At 38.6% G+C, this 23,999-nt stretch overlaps 1 protein-coding gene across 1 annotated transcript in view; it reads right to left on the minus strand.

Moving 5' to 3' along the window:
• Positions 1 to 23,999, minus strand: part of PLPP1 (phospholipid phosphatase 1) — a 71,473-nt gene that overhangs the window by 14,042 nt on the left and 33,432 nt on the right. The window contains exons 3-4 of the mRNA XM_075726514.1: positions 22,067 to 22,347; positions 3,101 to 3,158 (exon numbers count right to left, since the gene is read on the minus strand). Of these exons, the coding sequence (XP_075582629.1) occupies positions 3,101 to 3,158; positions 22,067 to 22,347 (339 nt within the window). The remainder of the gene's footprint in view (positions 1 to 3,100; positions 3,159 to 22,066; positions 22,348 to 23,999) is intronic.

A 23,999-nucleotide genomic window follows, 5' to 3' on the forward strand; every position in this document is an offset into this window, starting at 1 on the left:
CCAGGGTAGAGTTAGTTTTCTTCATAGTAGCTAGTATGGGTTAAATTTTGGATTTGCACTGGAAACAGTGTTGATAACACAGGGATGTTTCAGTTACTGCCCAGCAGTGCTTACCCAGAGTCAAGGCCTTTTCTGCTCCTCACCCCACCAGTGAGTAGGCTGGAGGTGCACAAGAAGTTGGGAGGGGACACAGCTGGGACAGCTGATCCCAACTGACCAAACGGGTATCCCACACCATATGATGTCATGCTCAACATATAAAGCTGGGGGAAGTAGGAAGGAGGGGATGTTTGGAGTGATGGCATTTGGCTTCCCAAATAACTGTTCCACATGACGGAGCCCTGCTTTCCTGGAGATGGCTGAACACCAAAAAGAAAATCCTTGTTTTGCTTTGTTTGCATGTGCAGCTTTTGTTTTACCTATTAGAATCATAGAATCATTTAGGTTGGAAAAGACCTTTAAGATCATCCAGTCCAACCATTAACCTACACTACCAAGTCCACACTAAACCAATCAAGGGTAGACTAGACTAAACCATGTCCCGAAGTGCCACATCTACACATTTTTTTTAACACCTCCAGGGATGGTGACTCCCCCACCTGTCTTTATAAACTGTCTTTATCTCAACCCATGAGTTTTCTCACTTTTACTCTTCCAATTCTCTCCCCTATCCCACTGGGGGAGAGTGAGCAAGCACCTGTGTGGTGCTTACTTGCCAGCTGGGGTTAAACCACAGTGTACTGGGCAATAGCTCAGCCAGAAACAAGAGACTGGGGTGCAGGAAAAGATGAAGAATGCCTTCTCTTCCAGCCAGAGTTCTGGCTACTCATTGACAAGTTTACTAGGCAACAAACTGATCTCCAGTAAAACACTTACTCTAACTTAACATCTGTTAAAGACATTCATACCCTTCTAGTTTAAGGGAGCTAGGTAAAGCCATGTTGTCTTGCAGTTACTACAGAACTGAATGAACACAAGGGCAGTTTCTGTAGCAGCAGGCTGAGCCACAGCAAGTTTTGTATGATTGTGAACCAGGAATGACACAAGCTCTGGATTTACAGCATTTCAAAGTGGCATACAGGGGATGGATTTGGCTTCCACCATCCCACCTCTCCTCTAGGCAGGAAGTTGCTATAGAGTGAAGCTCACACACACACAGAGCCCCAAGACAGTTAAGGTTTATAGCTGCCTGTTCAGGAACTCTCCACACAAGCTCCTTTGCATGGATTCAAAAAGCCATGCCACAGGCAACTACAGAAAGAATTATTCAAACCACATGAAGTTAGTATCTTCAAAATAAAGAATTCTTTACTTTCTTGCCAAAGGCTGCGTTTTTTCAAATCCTAGTAGGTTAAACAAACAAGGTCTGAAGTCCAAGCTGTTCAGCACATCCTGATATTACATTATATTCAACTAAAGACAGCCTCAGTATTGCAGCAAGGGGGCACGGGGAGAAGCAGCTGGGGCATACACAGGTTTTAATTAACCAATGCAAGGTTTGAAAATAGCAACTCCTTTCTCAGCCTGTAGCAGCTGAGAAGTCCTCCTGACCACCACCATTTCCCCAGGCTGCAGCAAGCAGAACTCTCCTTACACATACAGATGACAGAGGTAAGAATTCAGACAGATTCAGATCCCAGCCAACTGACTGTAGTCCAGTCAGTACAAATTATAAACCATACTCATTGCCACACCTAGGAAGTTTGTGCTTCTGAGAGGTGGTCATCTCACATTCACATCCTGCTCAACAAAACCATGCACAGAGAAGCTGGATCAGAAGGTTATGGCTGAACCCAATGGGGCAAATCAGTATCAGGTGGCTATATAGCAGTAATTGCTACACTGTACTACAGACATATGGTGTTGGAATCATATCACAAGTGGACCTATATAATTTTGGAGACTGCCAGTCATAATGAGCAAGACTTTTTTTTTAAAAAAACAGTTGACAGATAGGAAGTTGCACTACATTCTAGTCAAACCCAGGACATAATACTTTTAGGAATTCTGTGTTTACATTAGATAAAGACAGGGAAGAAAAGGGAGAAGAACTAAATAGGTTTAGCCATAAACAAACTGTAATGACAGATCCAAACTGACCACTGAGCTTCTAAAAAAGCTTTAATTTAAAATAAAGTTGAAAAAGACCTATGGCATACTGAACAGCCACCCCTTTCTGTATGTGGTTGTGAGGTTTTTAGTTTATTTTGAATAATCTGTTCACCTGCTATGGATGTTATACTGTTGCCAAGACACAGTGAAAAAATTAAAAGTGCAATCAAGATCAGAAAGCAAATTGAATCTGAGCTCTGTGAAGATCCTGGCATGTATATGTGTATTATGTTAGCAATGTATATCCAGAACTAGAGCTTTATTTTACAACTACATTAAAAACAAAATTGCACAGTTGTTCAGTACCTTCTGTGTTACAGATTAGCAAGGGGAGAACAACCAAATCAGTCTTTCAGTGTTATAAAACTTATCCTAGGAGTGCAGATAGCTTGCCCTAGTTGACTTGGAACAATTTGAACTGAAATGTATTAGGCTCCAATTGAAGCATTAGTGAATTGATCTTATCATTAGTATTTACTTCTACAGACAGATCTGTCCCCTCGCTTCCCTTACTCTCCCTTCCTGCCCCTAAAAGATAGGAGAAAATTAAAAGAAATTTAAAAATCCAAGTTCATCTGCTGTTTTGTGCTTATGTGCCCACCCACATTTGATCACAGTTTCATTAACATTTCATTAAGTCAGACATATCTTATTATATATTTTTATATGGCTTACAATACTTTCAATATAACTAAATTTAAGTAGCAGCATATTTTCCAAACCCACTGTCACCAGGTTCAGTTTAGACAAGACATGCAAGCCATGTACCATATTAAGTATTTTTAGGCATATCGAACCTAATTCTACTTCTTTTCCCAGTATGAATGGTGTTCCCTTACAACTCCTACTGAGAAATCTTCAATTATGTCAGACAAGCATCCTACAAAAGCAGTGTCCCTTGAACAAAGCAGACAAGTAAATATTTCAGTTTTGTACTAGGTAACTAACAGGCTTTTTGTTCCCATTTAGATGGAAAGAGCATACTTACTGCGAGGAAGAGCATGCAGTACATGGAGAACGAAGAATGGCCAGAGTAAAATGATAGTCTGGAAGAGAAGAGAGCAGACATCTCATTATTTTTCTTTTGCAACACTCAGTCTACAGTGATATTAATTAATATTACACAAGTGAACAGGTAAAATGCGAACACCTCCATACTTTTTCTTCAAGGAGGCTATCCAGGCACAACAGCCGTCACTCATGTCCAACAACAGCTTCTGAACAAACAGCACAGACTTCAATACTCAGCAGCTATCCTATTCCAGCATTAAGCTGACCTCCACATCAGGTAATAACTACTAGCCCTTTAACTGAAGTTTGAAGAGCAAGTAAACACATCCTCAAAGCTAGAAACAAAGTGTCCTTTAAAACAGTATATTTGTTTCATCTTCTTGACAAATACTGGAATACTGTAACTATTACAAATTTTAATAATTACTTATCTGATAGTCACAGTATGTATATGAGAACAAATAACACATCAACAACCCCAAATCAATTAGTTGTATTTGGTCACAATCAAGAGGCAGTAGTCAACAACTCCTATCTAGATGTTTATACCACATATACATTTGTTAAATGTAACAATTCATACAGACCACGATCATCTATCATTGAAGGGTAGCAGGGGAAGGCAGGAAGGCAGTTCATTAACCAGCCAACTGCAAAAGATGATACCTCATCTAACATTTGTAGAAACAGCTTCATACTCGGCTATCTCATTTAAAGACCGTCAACATTGCCTTCAACTTGTAAAGGCTTCTAGTGGGTCCAGACTGAAGGCTTCTAGTGGGTCCAGACTGAAGGGACTTGGCAGTTGATGGTGACAGTCCAGGGCACCTTTGGCAAGGTCTTCCCCTGCAGAGGTAGTTTCTGCAAGGAGCCGAGTATCACAGCAGTAAAACAAAACTCACATACTTCATCAAGAAAAGAAGGCAAAACAGAAGGACATTTCCAATTCAGTCTTAAGTGGAGAGACGAAAGAAACTGTACTTAAACTATTTTTTCTATTTTATGTGCAGAGCCTTGTAACAGTGCTGCTTCACCGGCTATCAGCTAGGTCTCAGCCAGGCTTCTGTGCAGTTTAGCTACATAACACAGCACTCCTCACTTAAGAGTTTGGCATACACAAACAAGGCCAACTTAATAAAAAATTCACAGCTCTCCAGGCTGTCCTCCACCATATCCAGCAGGTCCCTGTTTTGGTGCCTCAGCCAGGCAGAGAGCCGGAGGCCAAGGAAATTCCTGGTCTAGGAAACATTTCTACTCTTTGGACCAAGAGTAATGAAGGCAGCTCTGGCATGCAGCAAGATAATTGGGTTACATTCACTACTCAAATACCACAAAGGCAGCAATAAAGCAATCTTGTGCATAAGTGAAACTGCAAAATTTCCAGCATTAATTTGCAAGTATAACACTAAGAAACTGCATCAGACATCAGAAAAAAAACCCACATAAGTTTCCTCCATAGGTTTTAGAGTTCTTGGTTTATATTTGATTGAAAGCACTGCCGACAGCTTTCAGTTTCAGAGATATTAAATAAGCAATCTTGAAAAGAGTAAGATTACTTGCGTGTGTGAATATATATTTTTTTTTCACTCACACCTCCACAGATATTTTTCAATTCAGCTCTTAAACAGAAAAACTACATTGACAATGTGTTATCTTCAGATGTGTAAAATTCCAAAACATTAAGATTACATTTTAGCTAGACATCACTTCTCTATTTTAGTACTCTAACTCTTCACCAGTTAAAACCTCTGTGACAGAGTCCACTATGAAAACAAATACAACAAGCATTTTCAAGAGCTCTGTCTTTCAGAGAAACACGTCATCTGAGCCACAAAAGCAAAGCATGCTGTTCTACAGAACAGAAGATACAGAATAAGGAATTCCTGGCTCCTATATGCCAACATTTTATCCACTGACTCTGGGGTTATTCCTGTTGTCCATAAGATGAATTTCCTAGAATTCCTGAAGGCAACCTATTGCCAACTGAAGGAATTCAGAATAAGTGAGACAAGGAATAAATACAATTCTTTATTTTGTAATTCCTATACCATTTTAAAGGTGGTGTTGACTACCAGCATTCCTAGGTTTAGGAATGTATTAGCCCAATGTAACATTAAGAATGCCTTGTTCCAAGTTGAAGATTACAAAATTTGAATGCATTCTCATCAGGCATAGATAAGTATGCTGTACATGATTGAAAATGTTGTGCTTAGCACATGAAGTATTGCCAGAAATACAACTGGGACAAAGTATTGATCCAGCTTGTATGTTGTGCAACCCCAGTGAAATTTCTTTGGCAATACTGCTGTCTCTAGACTTCTTTAAAAAACATACATATTTAAAAAAAACAACCCACAACTTAAAACCCTTTCAAACACTAAGTTTGACAATGGAAAAGTTTCCCAACAATTCCTCAGCACGCAAACAACATCCTCCCAAAGCCAGGAGAACATCCTGTCTATCAAACCAGCCAAGCGGCTGCACAGCCCAGGCTTCTTTGTGATCATACGGCAAGTGCTGGCTTGCCATGAGCCAACATTTCAAAAATAAATACATTTTTAATTAAAAAAACAACCAGTATTTACTAGTCCCAAGAATGCAGAAGTATTAGTTGAAAAGACATTTATAAATAAAATGGTACAGACAACCCTCAAAACCTCTACCTTTCGCTAATGAAGAAAAGGCTAGATTATCTCAGTAGGAGTTCACACGTCAGATTTCAGGACATCTTTTTCAAATTAATATTAGAACAGTATCAAGTGAAACTGTAATGTCATGAAATAGAGTTGGTAAGTGCAAAGTCTTGTTTTGATTCTTTCCAAAATGGCAGAGTCTGACATCAAAAGAACAGCTTTGCAGAGATCCATGCCTTTTACTCCATCAATAGCTACTTCACAGATGACTTCTGATGTGAGGAATAAGGCTTCATTTTAACAGGAAAAAGCATAAGCTGTAATTATTTCTACTTGGGCAATATATTACTATCAAGTTAGAAGAATGCCTTAATTAGTAACATTAAACCAGTTTCAGGTCTCAGTTGAGGTCTAAAGTATACTCTCAGTTTCCAATGTATACAGTACAGTTGGACATCTCAAAAAGGTCTTAATGTAATTTAAGGGCTGTTTAGCTTTCTTAAAATTTAGTTTTGCAACAAATTTCACATGGTTTATGATAAAGACAAAAGCAAAGACACTAATTTTTTAAAAAGGTTGCCACAAGACTGATTACAATTAGTCACTACAGTTTGTTATTGTAAGTCTGCATTTTTAAAGATTACCTGGAAAAATTGCAATAAAGAGCATGTTTTTAGTAAGATCTGCCTGGCAATATTTTGTAAAGTACATTATTTCATAAATGAATTACTGAACACTGGAGCTCAGTAAACAAGCTTGATGTCATGTCTCCATATAATGTGTTTGTAGGGACACCTGAATAATGAGAAACATTAAGCAAAATGCAGGAGTGTGACAGGGAAGTAAATAGCCTTAATGAAACACAAGACTAGGAAATAGCTAAATACATATGGCACAGTGGAGCATTAAATGATGAGAAACTGAAGCCTTAGAAATGACAGTAGAAGGGGATAAACCAGAAGAAAGTGTATCTTGTGGTGCCACAATAAACCTGGCAGAGATTGAATGATAAGGCAATCTTCCCAATATAACTATTGAATTATGGAATGATGCCCTAGAGAAAACAGGAGGCCCAGCAAAACATTATGCAAATTCCAACATCAAAGCAAATAAAACCACCCACTGGATTAGCCAGCAAGTCCTTTCAATCCCAAAGTTCTCTGGATTCTCCAAGTTTGACTCAAAGCTTCCACTGACATCCATGTTACCCATTCCACTGATCTGGAGGGAGCAAGTGCCAGACAGAGCTGCAGCTCAGGATGTCTGTGTGGAGCAAGCCAGAAAGCTCCACATGCTTGTTAGGGAATTACTCCTAGAGGACGTGGTTTAATAAAGTGCTAGTCCTATGCTTAAACTGAAGCACCATATTCTTTAAAGTCAATTTTCTCTGCATTCAGCAATCAGCATGTTTTCACAGCACCCACTCTTTCCTCAAGTGCTGGACTTGCACGAGGACAACTTTCAAGACCAGTGGGGGTTGAAAGATTTGAGAAGTCTGAAATTAAGCACTTCTGTGAATGTTGCAAAGAAATGTTTAAGTAAACACACAAGCAGTTCATCTATTTTAACAATACCAGCAACTACTCAGAAACCCATTTTCAAAAGACAGTATTCCCAGTTTCTCCACTTTGTTCCTTCTCTGCCAGTAGTTAAACCCACGCTTAAGTACAAAGCCTTACACTTACATAGAGGAAAAAGCTGCCAGTCTTTCCAATTCAGCAATCCTCATCTGGACAACTGTTTCGACAAAGGTGTTTTGACATGAGACTTAATTATAAGTGTCTTGCACAATTCCATAATCATGTGGGACAAGGGGTAGATCCCCCTAGCTCTACTTTAATTAGTGGCAGATCATGACAAAACTCTGCAAATACTGACACTTAATACACAAGACTATGCCCAGTTTTTTGCAGTTAAGTACACATTTTTGCTTTTACAGGCTGTCTTACACAAATGAAAGTTGCCAGCTTATCCTACTGACATAAAATAGATCTAGCAGGTTCTAGGAAGAAATAGACAGTCTTTTTCTAATTTCTAACTACCTTCCCCACAACCACCCTTTTGAAACAAGCCCTGCATACAGTGCAAGAAACAGGGGTATAAAGTAACCTTTTCCTGAACTCAGTATCAACATGAAGTGGTTTTATTCAATTATGAGTACTAGAAGGCTTGTCTTCACTGCTATGTTGACCAGATTTTGAATTGTTTTAAAAAACTTCTTCTGCTGGCATGATTTGTTGGGGGTTTTTTCCCCCCACCTCCTTGAGAACTGAAAAATATCTCACAATACATACAAGCATGCAGGTATCAAGTAAGTTTTATTTAAACAGACATATTACACACTGATGGAACAATCCAATTGGGCAATGACTATTTAGCTAGCTATTCTGCATCTATCAGCAGCAGTTTGTACCAGCAGCTACTAAAAGAATAAACTTCACTGGAAGGTAACTAGTAAGCAAAAATCTCATCCCCATACTACCTTTCCATTTTCAAATGAGCACCAGTCAACCTGCACCTTTAACTTACAAATATTTCAAAGTTTTATCTAGGGAGCAAGAAGTTACCAACTCCTGGCATTGGTACCCCACATAAACATGTACGTTCTGAGCTCTTGATATTGAAAGTCCAACCAAGTGGCATGCTGCAATGGCATTCCACATGCACATTGCAAAAGCACCACAAAGCAAGTTGTCTTTTCATAGAATCATAGAATGCTGTGGGTTGGAAGGGACCTTTAGAGGTCATCAGCCCAACCCCCCTGCAGTGAGCAGGGACAGCTTTAACCAGATCAGGGTGCTCAGAGCCCCGTCCAACCTGACCTTGAATGTTGCCAGGGATGGGGCCTCCACTACCTCTCTTGGCAACCTGTTCCAGTGCTTCACCACCCTCAGCATAAAAAAACTCTTATGTCTAGTCTAAATCTATTCTTTAGTTTAAATCAGTTTTGTCAGTTTTGACTTTGTCACTCAATTTAACTCAACACACAAAAGAAAAGTAACTTTCCACTAAATTTCTAGTTAGCACCCCTACCACCAACACAAAAAAAAAAAATCAGGACTTTTCTTCTCTTTCCTAGTAATCCCCTCTCAGGAGAGAGTAAAAGTGAAAATAGCAGCAACAAGGTCTCAGACCAACATTTCTAAAGACTAACAGTTTGTTCTCATGTGCATTAGATTACAGGCTTCTGTTCCATGAACCATGTCTGTACAAGTTATCCACATAATACTGTTCTGACTCACAGGAGTGTTATTATAATTTTACATAAAGGGAATGAGAACAAAAAAGATAATCCCTGTTAAACCAGGGATTTGATTCTTATTCCCTCCAAGAAATGGCTTCGGGCATGAAGCACTTGGCAAGTGTGCAGAACCCTTCCCCCAACAGATTTTTGTAATCTTCAAAGGGGGAAAAAAAGGAAGGGAGGCAGCAGGAGAACCATCAGCATTAAAGGATTTCAGTTCCTATGGTAGTGTTTGAGCAATACACAGTTATACACATGTCCAAAGTTTTATCTTGGAGACTTCTCCCTTCTGTTGACTCGGACACAAGCTGTGCAAATCAGTGAAATTCTCTCAAGAATGAGAAGATGCATCTACCTGCTTCATTAGCCATGGCGAATATGGCTTCCAAACAATTTTCAGGGTATACTGAACAAAAGCTACAAATTATGAATTCTAATGAACTTAAGCCTGATAAGATACTGAAATAGCAGACAGACTGCAAACATTTTTTTTCTGAAAACCATTGAAGGGTGAAGAGTTTTATTTTCAGTTATGAAAATGAATAGCATTCATCACCAATGGGAAGGACCAATTCATATTAGGGCAAAGGAGATGTAAGATCCAGACTGCAGATCTGCATCTCAATTGGTTACAGCATGTTCACCTTTCAGATTTGATTCTCCCTACTGCCAGTCAATTTCTATTGCAAAGGCAACTCTATGCTTCTAGATCAAGTACAGCCCCATTTCATCACCCACTGTAGCCCAGAATCTTCTAAAGCTTAAGTATTTAAAGACTCTTGTTCACTACCGTATTTCAGCTTTTTCCTTCCATGTAAAATTAAGTGTAGGTGCCCTGACTAACTCCAAGTCTCAGAAGTGGTAAATAATTTCATTAGGACTGGAAGTGTTCCCAAATCAGCCATGTTACATCTTGAATAACAGTAGCGACAGAAGGGTGAGAAGTAATGTTTAGGGAAAAAGTTGCACCATCTGAATAATAGTACACATATGTGACCTTCCATTTATCCCTTTCAACTGCTTTGGTATCCCAAGCTCCTTGAGATTTTTTTGCATATATATTTTCAGAAGTGAAAACTACTAAATTAGTCTCTGATGAAAACTCCTGAATATGTAGTGTATTGAACATGAACATTTCAGTACTACAAAGCACTTCATAGGTCAAAAGCTCTGTAACAGAAATAATCAGAATACTATACACAACACACCAGCATGCCCCTAGCAAACATGCAGTTAATAAGTCTGTAGCAGCTTTAGAGACATTTCTGATTGATGATGCTGTTAAACTGCCAGATTAGATAAGTAATCCATTTAGTTATGCTTGAATCATTAAATGCAGTTTGACTTTTGACAAAGCTTTAAGAAGTTTCAAAACAAAATATTGGGACACTTCATAGAAGCTAAGTTATTTTAATGCAAATTAGTTCATCATCATAGAAATACTCCCAGTACTGACAGACAGGTGGGGGGGTGAGGAGAGGAAGAAGAAGAGGGAGACACAGGAGTGATTGTTTAATAGACATGAGTTAACTTGAAGCAAGTATCCAGCCTCTTTACTTGGGTTTAAAAACACTGAAGCAAACCAATTACAAAGGCTACCTAATGAAACAAGAGCAAACAAATGTATTAATTAAAATGGAAGTAATGTATGAAGTTGAGTTGTTCTTTTTTTAAACACACTTACAGTTTTGAAGGTGTACATAGGACAGACAACACAAGAGTTTCAAATGTTTGGTTGAACTTCAGAATGAAATTATGCAGGTTAGCCCCATACCAGCGTCTGGCACAGGTGCCTAGCTAATGGGAACTGCTCTGAGTGACTTAATCACACTCATCTGCATACATGAGCACAACCTATGAAAGAGTTCTAAACAAAGCCAAAATAAAATTCCTAGCAAATGACTGGTAAAGGGCACCACCTTGGCAATTGTGTTGAAATAAATTAAGGCTGACTATTTTGACCTTTATAATTTCCTAAAGACTTCTTTGGAGATTAAATTTTGAGTTTGCAATGGCAGACTACACACAGCTTGTTTTGAGTGCAGTCCACATGGGAGCAATATATCAAGTGAAGTAGGGAACTGTTTTTTCCTTTAGACTTCCGAGTTGCAATATGAATCAGTACATTAATAATAAAATTATAATTATGAAACTTAATTTGTTATCTGTCACCATGCTGTGGTTTAACCCCAGTTGGCAACTAAGCACCACACAGCTGCTTGCTCACCCTCCCCCTCCCTGAGTGGGATGGGGGAGACAATCAGGGGAAAAAAAGTAAAACCCATGGGTTGAGACAAAGGCAGTTTAATAGGACAGCAGAGGAAGACAAAATAGTAATAATAATAATAATAAAAACATACAAAATGAGTGATGCACCACCTGCTGACTGATGCCCAGCCAGGCCCCGAGCAGCAATTGCTGCCCCCTGGCCAACTCCTCCCAGTTTATATACTGAGCATGATGCCATATGGTATGGAATGGCCCTTTGTCCAGTTTGGGTCAGCTGTCCTGGCTGTGCTCCCTCCCAGTTCCTTGTGCACCTGGCAGAGCACAGGAGGCTGAAGAGTCCTTGACCAGTATAACACTACTGAGCAACAACTAAAACATCGGTGTGTTATCAGCATTATTCTCATCCTAAATACAAAACACAGCACTATACCAGCCACTAAGAAATTAACTCTATCCCAGCTGAAAGCAGGACACACCACAAGCAGACAAATGAAGTGACCAACTGAAATTAGAGACCTTCAACTATCCAAAGTTAAACTCAACTTCAGAGAAAGTGTTTCGCACACATATACGTATCCCGGCTAGTTGCGCAAGTCTGCTTTGGAGCCTAACAGAGTTCAGACTGCACAGAATGCCTCTGAAGAAGCTAGACTTGTACAACAGTGCTTTATACTTACCTCTTTGCATTCAAAGTTTCACTTATGTATGTGCTTAGTGAGCTGATGAATAGAACAGAAAGGACAGCTTCTTGGATCTCCCTCATCACTGGGTTTTCAGTGTTCCTCCAAACCCAGAACTCTGAACTTTCAGGTCCTACCCCAACATCCATGCTCAGTAAAAAAAGCTAAAAAGTGGTATCTAACAAAAATATTTAGAAGTCAATGATTGCATTATTGTGACAAACCTGTGCTACTCAGCTAAAAATGCAATAAATACTGCATCCTAGAAATATCTTTAGTAAACTCAGGAAGCCGGAGCAGGTAGATGAACAGCCACACACCCAGGAAAAGTTACACATAGAAAAACACTTCACACTGTACAAGAATGTGTGCTGATCAGAACTAGTTTAATCAGTGTTAAAGCAATAGAATAAATCAGCAAACTGTACTGCACACTGCAACCAAATTTAGCATGACTACAAGAGAAGGGCATTAGCAGCCTAAATGAACATGCTGGCATCCAGTTCATCTTCTGAACACCTGTACCACTGTTCTATTCCTCCTTTTTCATATTCAACTGTCCTGTTAAAGGGAGAACATGGGTTTTGGGAACAATTAATAAAAAATGATTTTGTTCTAATTTGATTCTAAAGCACTGAAAAATTAAAGCATGCCCTCAGAACTGATTTACAACATGACTCACGCTTCAGCAAAAAAAATTTTAGCAGCAAATTCCTTTTAGTATATGATATGGAAAAGAATTAAGGCAACCACTTTAAGTACATCCACTGTCAGTACTCATTTGTGGATCACCTGCATCACCTTCTATTTGCTCAGAAACAGAGGTTGTGCAAGACATGGTGTATATGCACATGCATCATACAGACACTCTTTATTGATTAGTTATAAACCTGCTATCATAGCCCTTTAAGCAAATAATTTTAGCTAATCTGTCAAAAGACTGTATAGACTTATCTTCTCACATCCTTCTCTGGAAAAGCTCTGAACCCCTCCTTTCTACTCCTGAGTTAGCAGTGTGTTAATCAAGGAAAAACATGTTATGCCTCTGCCTTCCCATCTGCAACTGTTCTGTGTCTCATAGCAGCAGCATGATAATTAAGCACTTTACATCCCTGGAAAGAAAAAAGCTGTTTTGTTTACCTGAAGATTATAGAATACTGCTACATATGTGTAATATCACCGCTATTTCTGTTTTGAAGAACATGAAAAAAGTGGAGGGTGAGATGTTTCCTGTACGCATTTTTTTATTGCTCTAATGAATCCTGCCCCCTCCACTTTCAGAAACCTGAACTGTCTCCTTGTACAACACTGAAACTGCTTTGTTATGGAACTAGTGGCAATATTTCAGTTTCAAAAATGTGAAAGAGTTTTGAAATGTATTAATGAAGACTTCTAAATCAAAAAAAAAGCTGGACCCAGCAATTACCCAGATTTGAAATTCAATCCAGATTTGTCAGTTGCAGTCCAAAAGGACAATAAAATTCCATCACAAAGGGACACATCTGGCATTTATGAAATCCAGTTTGGAGCAGATCTTACACATGAACAAGACAAAGAGCCCTCATATCTATGTCTCAACAGAAGAACAAAAACAAGCCAGCAATACCTCAACAGTAGATGTTTTAAGAGACAGGAAGACTGGAACACCTCCAAATCTGCACCTTAAATGAGAGCTCAATAAATAAGCTCCAGAGTAAAAGTTAGTGAATTGAAGGGTTCAAGGAATTAAACCATATGTTGACCCTTCTCCTTTTAACTCACCATAAGGTACAGCTGGAGATGCATAAAAAGGAAATGCAAAGTCATTAGAGAAGCTCAGCAAGGAGGAAGCTTACATAGATGTTTGGAAGCCAGGATTCAAGTCTTGCCCAAGGCTGAACAATACAAAGAATTGCTAAGTCTTCTTTTCAGACTTAGTAAGTAATTGTCGTACACAAAAAGGGGCGGGGGGACAACAACCACAAGATATGTTAGAATCCACTAGTTAGACTTGGCATCTCTAACACTGAAGTACAGATTAAAATTTCTACAGATCAGAGGTATAGGAACTCAGGCATTTCATATCCAGAAAGGCTTCTCCAAGGGAAATTCAGCTGCCTCAAAATCTGCTGGAAGGGCAACATTGCAGGGTGCAAGCAATTCAACAGCTTTCTTTTTTGACACTGCTGTTGGACAGGTGTAACAGGAAAACTGCTGTCTGCTAATCTGTTACTCAGGAGCAAAGATGAACTAGTTGGACATGTCAGCAACAGCCTTGGTTGCAGTAACCATGAGATGGTAGGATTTCAGGGACAACCTCAGAGCACAAAGATATTCCATCCCCTTGTGGAAGAAAACAAGCAGGAATAACAAGAGGCACCTTGATTCAGTGAGCAAAACCTGACTAAGTTTAGATACAAAAAAAAATCATGAGAGGTAGAAATAGACTGCCTAACAAGGATAAGTACTGAAGCATCACCCAAGCATGCAAAGAAGGAATTAGGAAGGCCAAGACTGGACCTGGTGAGGGACATAAAGGGCAATGTGAAGGTGTTCATCTAGTAGGTCAACAGCAAAACAGACACAAGGATAACACAGGCCCATCACTGAACAGGGTGGGCTATGCTGTGACAAAGGGAATAGAAAAGCTAAAAGGTACCCAATACCTTCTTTGCCTCAGGTTTTGAAGTCTTTTCCAACAAGATCTTTTCAGCCTCCCAGGTCTTCATCCCTAGTAGTAAAGTTTAGAGGAGAGTAGTACTACCTAGTCAAGGAAGACCTAACCGTGATTACTTAAAGCTGGACTTGCAAGTCCATGAGACTGGATGGCTTGCCTCCAGTGGTGCTGAAGGTAGATGACGCCATGACGAGGTTGTTCAGATATCTTTAAGAAGCCATGCTTAGGAGGCAGGAGGTCCCTCTGATGCCTAGAAAAAGGGCAAGAAGGACTCGAAGGACTAGATTTTCCACAGCCTGTTGGGAATTCCCTGTTGGGAATCTCCAGCTCCAGAGCTCTTGAACAAATCACAATGCACAGGGCTTTGTCAAAACTCTACAGTTACCTCCACTTTAAACTGGATGTTGGATTAGATGACCTCCAGACGTTCCCTCCTGTATGTACACAAAAGCTTCCTTAGCATTCAGCCACATACCAGAAGTATTTAAAGCCATTCTTGCTAGACATTGTAACAAGGTCTCGACAGTCTTCAAGATGATATGGACAACAACAATACTGGGTGGGGGGAAGAAATCAGTTCAGCAGGGAGAAGAGGTTTGATGAAAATTCCAGAAGACAGAGATCCAGAATTTTATAAGATATCTCTAAGGTATACTCAAAAGGGCTTTAAGAGAAGCCAGCATGTTTATTTTCTGAAATGTTTTAATACTGTTTCTGGTGACATTTTAGAAAGGTTTTTCTTAAAAATAGCTTTCACCATCATCTGCAGGTAACAATCATCCTAAAATACAGTATTAAAAATACAGATTTATGTGAATTCAAAACTATGAAGAATAACTCATAACCCAATTGCGAAGTATCTGAATTGAGTCTTAAACTTTTATCCACTAAATTGATTGGTCCCAAGTAGTTTCTGTTTCAGAGACTTTTGTGGCCACTATGGCATAACAAGCAAATCAGGTACACTGAACATGGGAGAAGAACACATTAATTAAAAACCTTTTGCTTTCTAAGGTTTTAAGTTCAACACAGCATTAGCAACAGTTGTGTTCCACATTCCTTACTGAGTACTGATACTACAAACCTACTTTTTTTCTACATTATCACTGCAGGAAGTGATTCTAAAACCAGAAAATTTAAAGGAAGTATGCTTTAAAGTTCTGAAGTTTCAGGGAGGCACATTTGCACCAGCAGTAACTAGAACTTTTCTATTTCCACCCTAAATTATTATTTTCCCTGTGAAATTATTCAGCAGACACTGACTAATAATACTGCATACTTCATGCTACAAAATTTATTCTAACATTCTGTGGATAAATTGTACGTTTAAATTGTATCAGATTCAATATACCTGACCTTTACACAAGGCTTTAATGTGCTGTTTGTGCTGCCAAGTTTATAACATGATATATATACAAAAGTGACAGCACAATCCTAAATTAAGTTCTAAAAATACTGTAAGCTGTATATAGCACCTGCTACATTGTTTGAGAATTAAAAAAAAGACTCTTATTCAAGTGTTCTTTCAATTACACACAACTCTTCAATACCAGAAGCTTGGTTTGTGGGGGTTCTTTCCTGTTGTTTTAGGGGGAGGTTTTGTTCAGTTTTGGGTGGGTTTTGTTGGTGGGGCTTGGGGTTTTTTGTTTGTTTTTTAGTTTTTACCTGCTTGTAGAAAGAATTTTATAACACTGGAGAGAAAAGCCTATCACCATTACTAAGTCCCCATCCTCCTCAAAAAAAAATATTGACAGAACCTTTATTTAAGCCACATATACTGTCCTTGAGATTAGATTTTACAAGCAATAAGAAATATCCTTTCTTTGCTTAAGATGACACTCTTAAATTTACAGACACAGTTAAGATTGACCTTTTCCAGGTTCAGACTGGCCTGGTCAAGCATGTGTCCTGGATTCCAGATCCTGCTACCTAGGGATTACGAATGCTTGCCACCACAAAGGCAATCAAGGTAGAATTAACAACTCTTGACTACCAAAATCAGTTGGGAGCAACCAGTTAACATCACCACACAATATATTAGTACAGTCTAACAATAGCGTTAGAAGGCACCCCATCACCATCTTGTAGTCCTGAAATACAATACATTGAAGTGTAACTAAACAAATAGCTTTTAAAGTTGCCTTTTTCCCCCACTACCAGAAGCCTAAAAAATTTTTCCAGACTGATCAAGTGTTAAGATACACTAACAACACAGGCTTTGAGAGTGTTGAAGACTCATCCCACAATTCATATACCAGAGGAAAATAGAAGCTCTTGATGTTCTACTTTGTTACTCTACCAGACATTCAAGCTTCACTCTTTACAAACTCATTTCAGACAGACAACCAGCAACTACAGCAAAGTACACTCACAGAGGAACAGTAAAATATGAATTCACAGCTCCTGCTGCTGAACATATGTGGTTTCTATCAACTCTTGGATGCAACAAAGCTAACAAACAGGATGCGCAATCTGCCATGGACTGGCTAGAGCGGACAGGTTTGGGAAGTATACCTTAGCTACAAATAAGGAATGCAGAAGTCATCACCCGTCCTTTTGGTGTCCTCTCTGCCTATTCTTCTTTGAGGAATTTGGGTATCTTGCCAAGCAACTCAAAGCCAGGCAGAGATAAAGAGTAGCAAGCCAAAAGAGAAGAACTGAACAAGAATGGGAGCTGCAAAAGCCAGAGAGATCAGTAGAGACTGCTCATTCACATCTGCACTCTATCAGGGTTATAAGCCTAGCACACCTACCTATTTTACTGAGCCCTACTTTCCCAATTTGAAAAAGGAAACAGCCATTTGGCAAGTCATTATCTTTGTAGGTGCTAAAGAAAGTACCTTAAAGGCAATCCAGTAGCATTAAAGTATACACTGGTATATTAAAAAAGTGACATGCTAACTGCTAGCACCAGTGACAGGAGGATGCCCTGGCTTTGATCTCTCTTCACTCTACAGACACTAAAACTTGTGCTTGTATATGAAACTTACTTTTCTAAAACACTAAAACAAGACAGTCTCCTAGTAAAGAAACTATGGTATGAAGTTCCATACCCTTCTGCCCAGTGCAACTACATTTTAAAAATATGTATCTTACCCAACTGTCTTATGTGCTTTAAGAACAACTTTGCCATTTGATACTCAAAAGAAAAATCACCTTCATGGGTCAAGCACCTTTATTGAGTTAATATATTGAGTTAATAATACTCTTAATATGTATTTAAAAGGAATATTACAAAGCTCTACACACAACTAGTTGGCATCAAACCTAACACCTTCATAAAAGCTTGAATGCAGTTCTGTGTAAGTCATTCAGCCTCAGAAAACTGCCATGAAGTAGCTAATACCAAGCTTCTGTGTCTAGCTTAAATTAAATGCCAAAGACTGCCGGAAGAAAGGGTTGTGTTACAAAGAAGAAGAGTACAGTTTCTAATGCTAATACTTAATTTAACTAGCAATTTTTAATATAACCAGCAATTTCCATGTATATTTTAGAGATCTGTAAGTGCTACATACTTTCAAGTAATATATGCCAACTCTTACATGCATCTTTCAACAAGTATCAATGAGATTTACTAAGCACACAACTGTGATTGTGATCCTCAGCTTAGTTTAACCACCAGCAGGACTGAAAGTGCAAACACTATAAAAGTTGTCAAGGAGAACCTAAGCTATCTAAAACTGAAGAGGACTGTTTTCAGCATGATACAGAGCAAACAAGATACTTAAGTCAGCAAGAACTAGCTTATCAAGCTCAGGTTAGAAAGTAAAACCTTACTGAAACTAAACAAAACCCACAGGCACTTTATTAATTTAGACAACCAAGCATAAGTCCATTGGTTTATATTCATGATAAAGCATATGTTTTTTAGCATGTATTTTAATAGTTACTGATGAACAATAAAGACTAATTATTATCTTTCCCCTATGTCCCCATGTTATAACACAGCAGACATATGCAAAGAGTTGCAAACATCAGATTTACATAAAACAGTACTGGAACAAAATATGCAACAATACTTGCCCAAAACACTCTGAGCCTCTAACCATAACTTACAGGCTTCCAGAAACATAGGTTGTTTTTTTGGGTTTATTCTTCAAGAAGTTTACTCAAACTGTTTTTAGAACCCACCTATAAACTTATCCCACCACTGCAAAGAGTTCCACAGTTTACTTCATCTTCTTAATCTTCATGTAGGAAAACAATAAAAATAAGAAACTACTTCAGTGTTTTGCTTTCCAGTTTTACTATTAGGAGGAAATGGGAACACTTGTTCATTACTTAACTTCTGTACCACTTCTAAAGTATCCTTCAGAGACTTCCATCTTACACCCATCTCTTTAACACACACCCACTTACTCTATTTCAGACCCAGAGCTCTGGTCTGCTCAGGGATGCTGCATACCAAAACTATTTTACACTTTTGGTAAGTATAAAATTACGAGAAGGGATTATAAGGGATGAAAAGGGAGGAGAGAACAAAACAGAAGAGTACAATATGCACAGTGGAAGCACACAATGGATTTTTATACTCTGAGCATTGTTTTCCTGCTATGAATTAAGAAATAGTAAGCAGATCTTATATTTGGTTTTTTGACTGTATAACTGAGCACGAATCTCTAAAACTACTGAAAAACAACCTCAAGTTCTACTACTACACAGGAATAATAGGTTCAATTCAGAACATACAATTCTGTATGCAACACTATGATTGTTCTGTCTTCCTTCTTTCTTGGCATTTCTACCTGCATATGTATTTTATGCAAGTGAGGGTAGATGGTAGTAAGTTTGCTGCTAATAATTTTGTCAACTGAGCCAGAAATTCACCTCTGGGTTAGACTGAGAGCCTACTGACCTCCTCCAACTTGCTGCAAAACTCACTGCAATCAAACTCCCTCCTCCTAGTGGCTTATTAACTGTAAGGTATGTAGGCACATGACCTAAGATCGTTGAAACCACCCTTTCAGATGTAGGGCCCAATTTCCATAAGAAACTCAGAATGATTTACTGGGTCACTGCATCCATGACATGCACCTGTACAGGACAGTGTCCCACTTTCATCTACCCATCTTTGACTACTATCTTACTTTTTGTTTACAGCTTCCTGTGCATGGAAAAGCCTCAGCTGAGAGCAGAAGCACCACACATGAGGTCACACTGAAGTCACCAAGGCGAGCTTTGAGCAAAAAGGAGTGCCCTCTTACATAATTTTCTAGGAAGCAATAAGGCCAAACAGGGAAACAAAAAAGGGAACAAAACAGTAGCTGGGAATACAAACCTAGCAGCTCATCAGTTAAGAGATGACAGACAAATCTTGCTTCCAATATGGAAGTCCGAGATTTCAAAGCACAAGTTGCACAGGGAATAGCAAAAGTTAAGTGATCACTATGCCGTTATTCCCCCATATTATTCTCAAACAAAAATCTGTTTCCTTGTTTGAGGATAAGCTAACTCTCCAGCATCCCAAAACCCAGAAAATTTTATTTCAGGACCATTTTAGACACTACAGTCAATTCAAATTTTCTCCTTTTCCCCCTTTACATTTGAGAAGCATTTTTAGACTTATGCAAAACTTCAACTGAAGACTCGGAGCAATGCCTGAGTTGAATGTTGACTCCACAATTTCATGCTGAAAGCCACACAATTCTGTTTCACAAAGCACCTGAAGATGTGCAATTTTGTTTAAAGACTCATTCCATTTTAAACTTAGACAAGTATCTTTTCACATAGTAGCAGAATAATGGAAATACCACTTTTAGTGAGTTGAAGCAAAAAAAGTCAAAACATTTTGCCCCTGCCACAATGTAATATACAAAAAACCCTGTATTTCTCCCCTCTTGTTTTATAAGTTACCATTTTATCTTCTTTTAAACTCTAAAGAGCTAGTTTCTCAATTATTTCTGCTAACTCACCACACTAAAATTTGCAAAGCTGACAAGACAAAGACAATTTGTTATCTTGGGGGACATAGCATCTCCTTTATTTCAATTAAAATTGTTCTACTAGAAGTCAGATCTTTGAAAAGTCAGTAACATTTAGAAGTCTGACAAACATGCTGTTTAGAAATTCTTTGTTTTCTGTATTTCATGAAAATCCTCCTTCGTTTACATTGCCTTTTTCCAAACTGAAGTTGACAGTCATATAGAAAGTGACCATTACAAGCCTTCAGAAGTACATCACATATTTGCTGGAACAGAGATAAAAGTTATACCTTGCTAGTGGATATTCTGACTCTACAGGGCTACTCAAAGGCAAGGAAGTCCATCCAATAACTGGTGTCTAGAATAGCTTAGAATAAACAAATAGAAGTCTTCTAAGCACAGTTATGGGCATTAGTAATACCAAAAAGCTGCACATGAAGCACACTCCTCTACTTTAATCTCTCAAAGAACAAACTCCAATTTGTCTGTTTACTACCTGCATGAAGTTCTGCACATTATAGGATTATTTGCTATACTGCCTATCTATCATCACACGCTTGCTCCTCTACTACCAACAGCCATTCAAAATACAAACTACTCAATGCCTATCTATCATCACACACTTGCTCCTCTACCACCAACAGCCATTCAAAATACAAAGTGCTCCTGGCACCTTTGAACAGCTGCTGTGCATGACTTGGAGCTGGACCTGGTCCCCCACCGCATCAGTATGCGACATCTTCCTGCGGCTGCTGAGGAATACCATGCATGCTACTGGAAGATCCATAGGGATACATGCTAGAAGAGCAAATGAGCACAGAGGACAGTGAGCAAAACCTACAAACATGCACTTAAAAACCACATATGCAGAAGAGTTCTAACTAAGAGGGTTATATAGGTCTTGTGGAAAAAGAATAGCAAGGAGTTTCTCTAAAGCTAAGCTTCCAGAGAGCTCAAGCAACTCCAATACCAGAAATTATTCTGAACATACTTTAACATTTCCAATAGCATTCAAACACTGCTGTTTATAACACAGTGACAAAACTCCAATGTGTCAGATGCTTCATTTTTGTTTCCCTGTTATCTTGCTGCAATTGAACTGGCAGGTAAGTCTTTAAGGTAATGAAATGTCTAATGAAAAAAACAAGTGTTTCTTTTATGAGTCCTCCATAATTTTGTATGGATACATCCAGTTTTTATTTGCTTTCATTCCAAATCCAAACTGTTTTCCTTGCTATTCCACATCCAATTTTGAAGGCAGATTTCAAATTCGTCTCTTCATTGGGATACGCAGACATTTTAGAAACATAAATAGAAGCCAATCAAAACTGAACATCACCCACATTTTGTAAAAAAGCAGAAATGAATACACAATAATTATGCATTATTCTGTACATTAATAAAACAAGTTTCTACAAATTAGGAAAAAATCCCAGTGTCTAGACAGGGCTCAAAATTTGAAATTCATTACAAGAAATTCTCTAGGAGAAGCACAGGAAATGCAGTACTGATACCAATCTCATCATCTCAAGTTATGAAACAGGTCTTACAACGAAGTATACAAGGGTAGTCAGACTCACCTTCCCTCATTGATTTTTGCTTTGTCTCCTTGACAAGAGAAGTTCTCAATGTAACCTAGACTGCAGTTGATTCGTGTCCAGTCGGGCTGGCACACAGCAAGGAAGTGAGGACGCAGTCTACCTATGGAGTACTTGGCAATGTCTGTCAACGACTGGCTAGCAGCGGCTCCGAAAATGAAGGTCCCAATGGCTTTGTAAATAGTGGCTATGTAGTTATTTCTGACAAATGAATTTGAGTGCAAGTGATTATAAAAGACAGAGAGAGTCTCTCCTAGGATTATCTGAAAGAGAAATAAGGATAACAGTTAAAGATATTACTATGGTTAATACGCAGACATGTCATTTCAGAAATTAGTTTTTTATAAACAGTAAGCTGCAAATTTAAATTTGCCAAGAGTCAGCAGTAACCATGCCCAAAGTTTAAACACTTATGTAGAAGAAAAATTTTTACCTTACCCTGCTTCATGTTGAACTTAATATTATTGATTTTCAGAATATTTATTAAACCACAGCCTTCTCAGAGTAACATCTATCCATATTATTTGGCATGGCCCTAATTAGAAACATTTTCTCCAGTATCACATTTTATTCTACATAGACCCTTCTTCAGATAAACTTCTGCTGAGCAAAATTTTTCTATTTTATCATAAAGTTGCTTGGTTTTTTGTGAAGCCAAAGACTCTTCTGAAGGGTCTAGACTTCATTTCTGGATGCATAAGGCCAGTTATTTAAACAGAGAAATTTCTCATTCCTCAGGAAAATTAAATCTTTAGGGGAGATAACTAACAAAAGTAGGGAAAGACAGGCATTAGTGAGGTCTTTCCAAGTATTTTTCACCTTGCAAGTCCAAGGTATATGCATCAAGCATGTTGACACAAAAGCAGATTTAATTTTGTTGTCCTGCAACTATCTTTTGCAGAAAGTTTTTCCTTAAACCAAGTACAAAACTTCATCCCAGACAAGTTGGATATTAAACCAGATGGTCCCATTTTGTACAGAAAGGCTCAACTCATACAGATGATCAGATGGGTGGGGGACCGTATGCATATAGGTAAAGTGATCTTTAAAAATCCTGTAAAGAATAAATGATGGCTCCATCTGTCACTTGAGAGTGACAAGTCCAGGATCCCAGCAAAGCACAGCTTTGGTGAATTAAGCTGTTAGACACTCTGACACCTGGGTAGCAAAGTAGCTGTCAGCAGCTTTGCACATTAAGGCAAACAGACAATCCCATCAGATGCATGACATTGAAGTTTTATACTCTGCACCATACTGAAACATGGACTGAAGCAGAGAAACACCAGAACATGGACTAAAGCTGAGAAAGTTTTCAGTAAAGTAGACATTGGTAAGCTCTTACACAGAATCTCCCTATCCCAGAGAGTAACCTCTTAACGAAGACAGTTGAGCAGAAATATTGCCACTGTGACTGGTAAATAATGAATCCTTTTTAAAGAACACTGTTGCAAAACCCTTAAGGTCACTTATCTCAGTTGAGGTGACAAAAATTAGCTTATGTCAATGCAGCTACTTCACTGGACACAAAGAGTATTCATCTCCAATAATCTGACCAAGCACTGAGTAAAGGGCACCAACATCTGCTTTTACCATATGACTTTAAAGCAATCTTGACAGAAAAGCCTGCTTTCACTACTAAAATATGGTCCCTGATGTTACAAAGGTAATTTTCTTATCTAAATGTTCATATAGGCTCAGATAGAGACTGAATAAATTCAAAGGAAATACATCCATTAAAAATTACTATATTCACTGAAGCCTTTTCTGACTCAGCAAGTCCCTGAGCTGCAAATGGCTGGTTGCAAGGCACTTACGGCAAAACATCGATCTTTGTTTCTTGTGTTCTTCCTCACTCACCTGTTTTAACCACTGCTAGAAATGAGGTAACAAGCTAGATAGACTTCAGTTTTGACCA

This window comes from Pelecanus crispus, chromosome Z (assembly GCF_030463565.1).
Source record: "Pelecanus crispus isolate bPelCri1 chromosome Z, bPelCri1.pri, whole genome shotgun sequence".
NCBI classification, from domain to species: domain Eukaryota; kingdom Metazoa; phylum Chordata; class Aves; order Pelecaniformes; family Pelecanidae; genus Pelecanus; species Pelecanus crispus.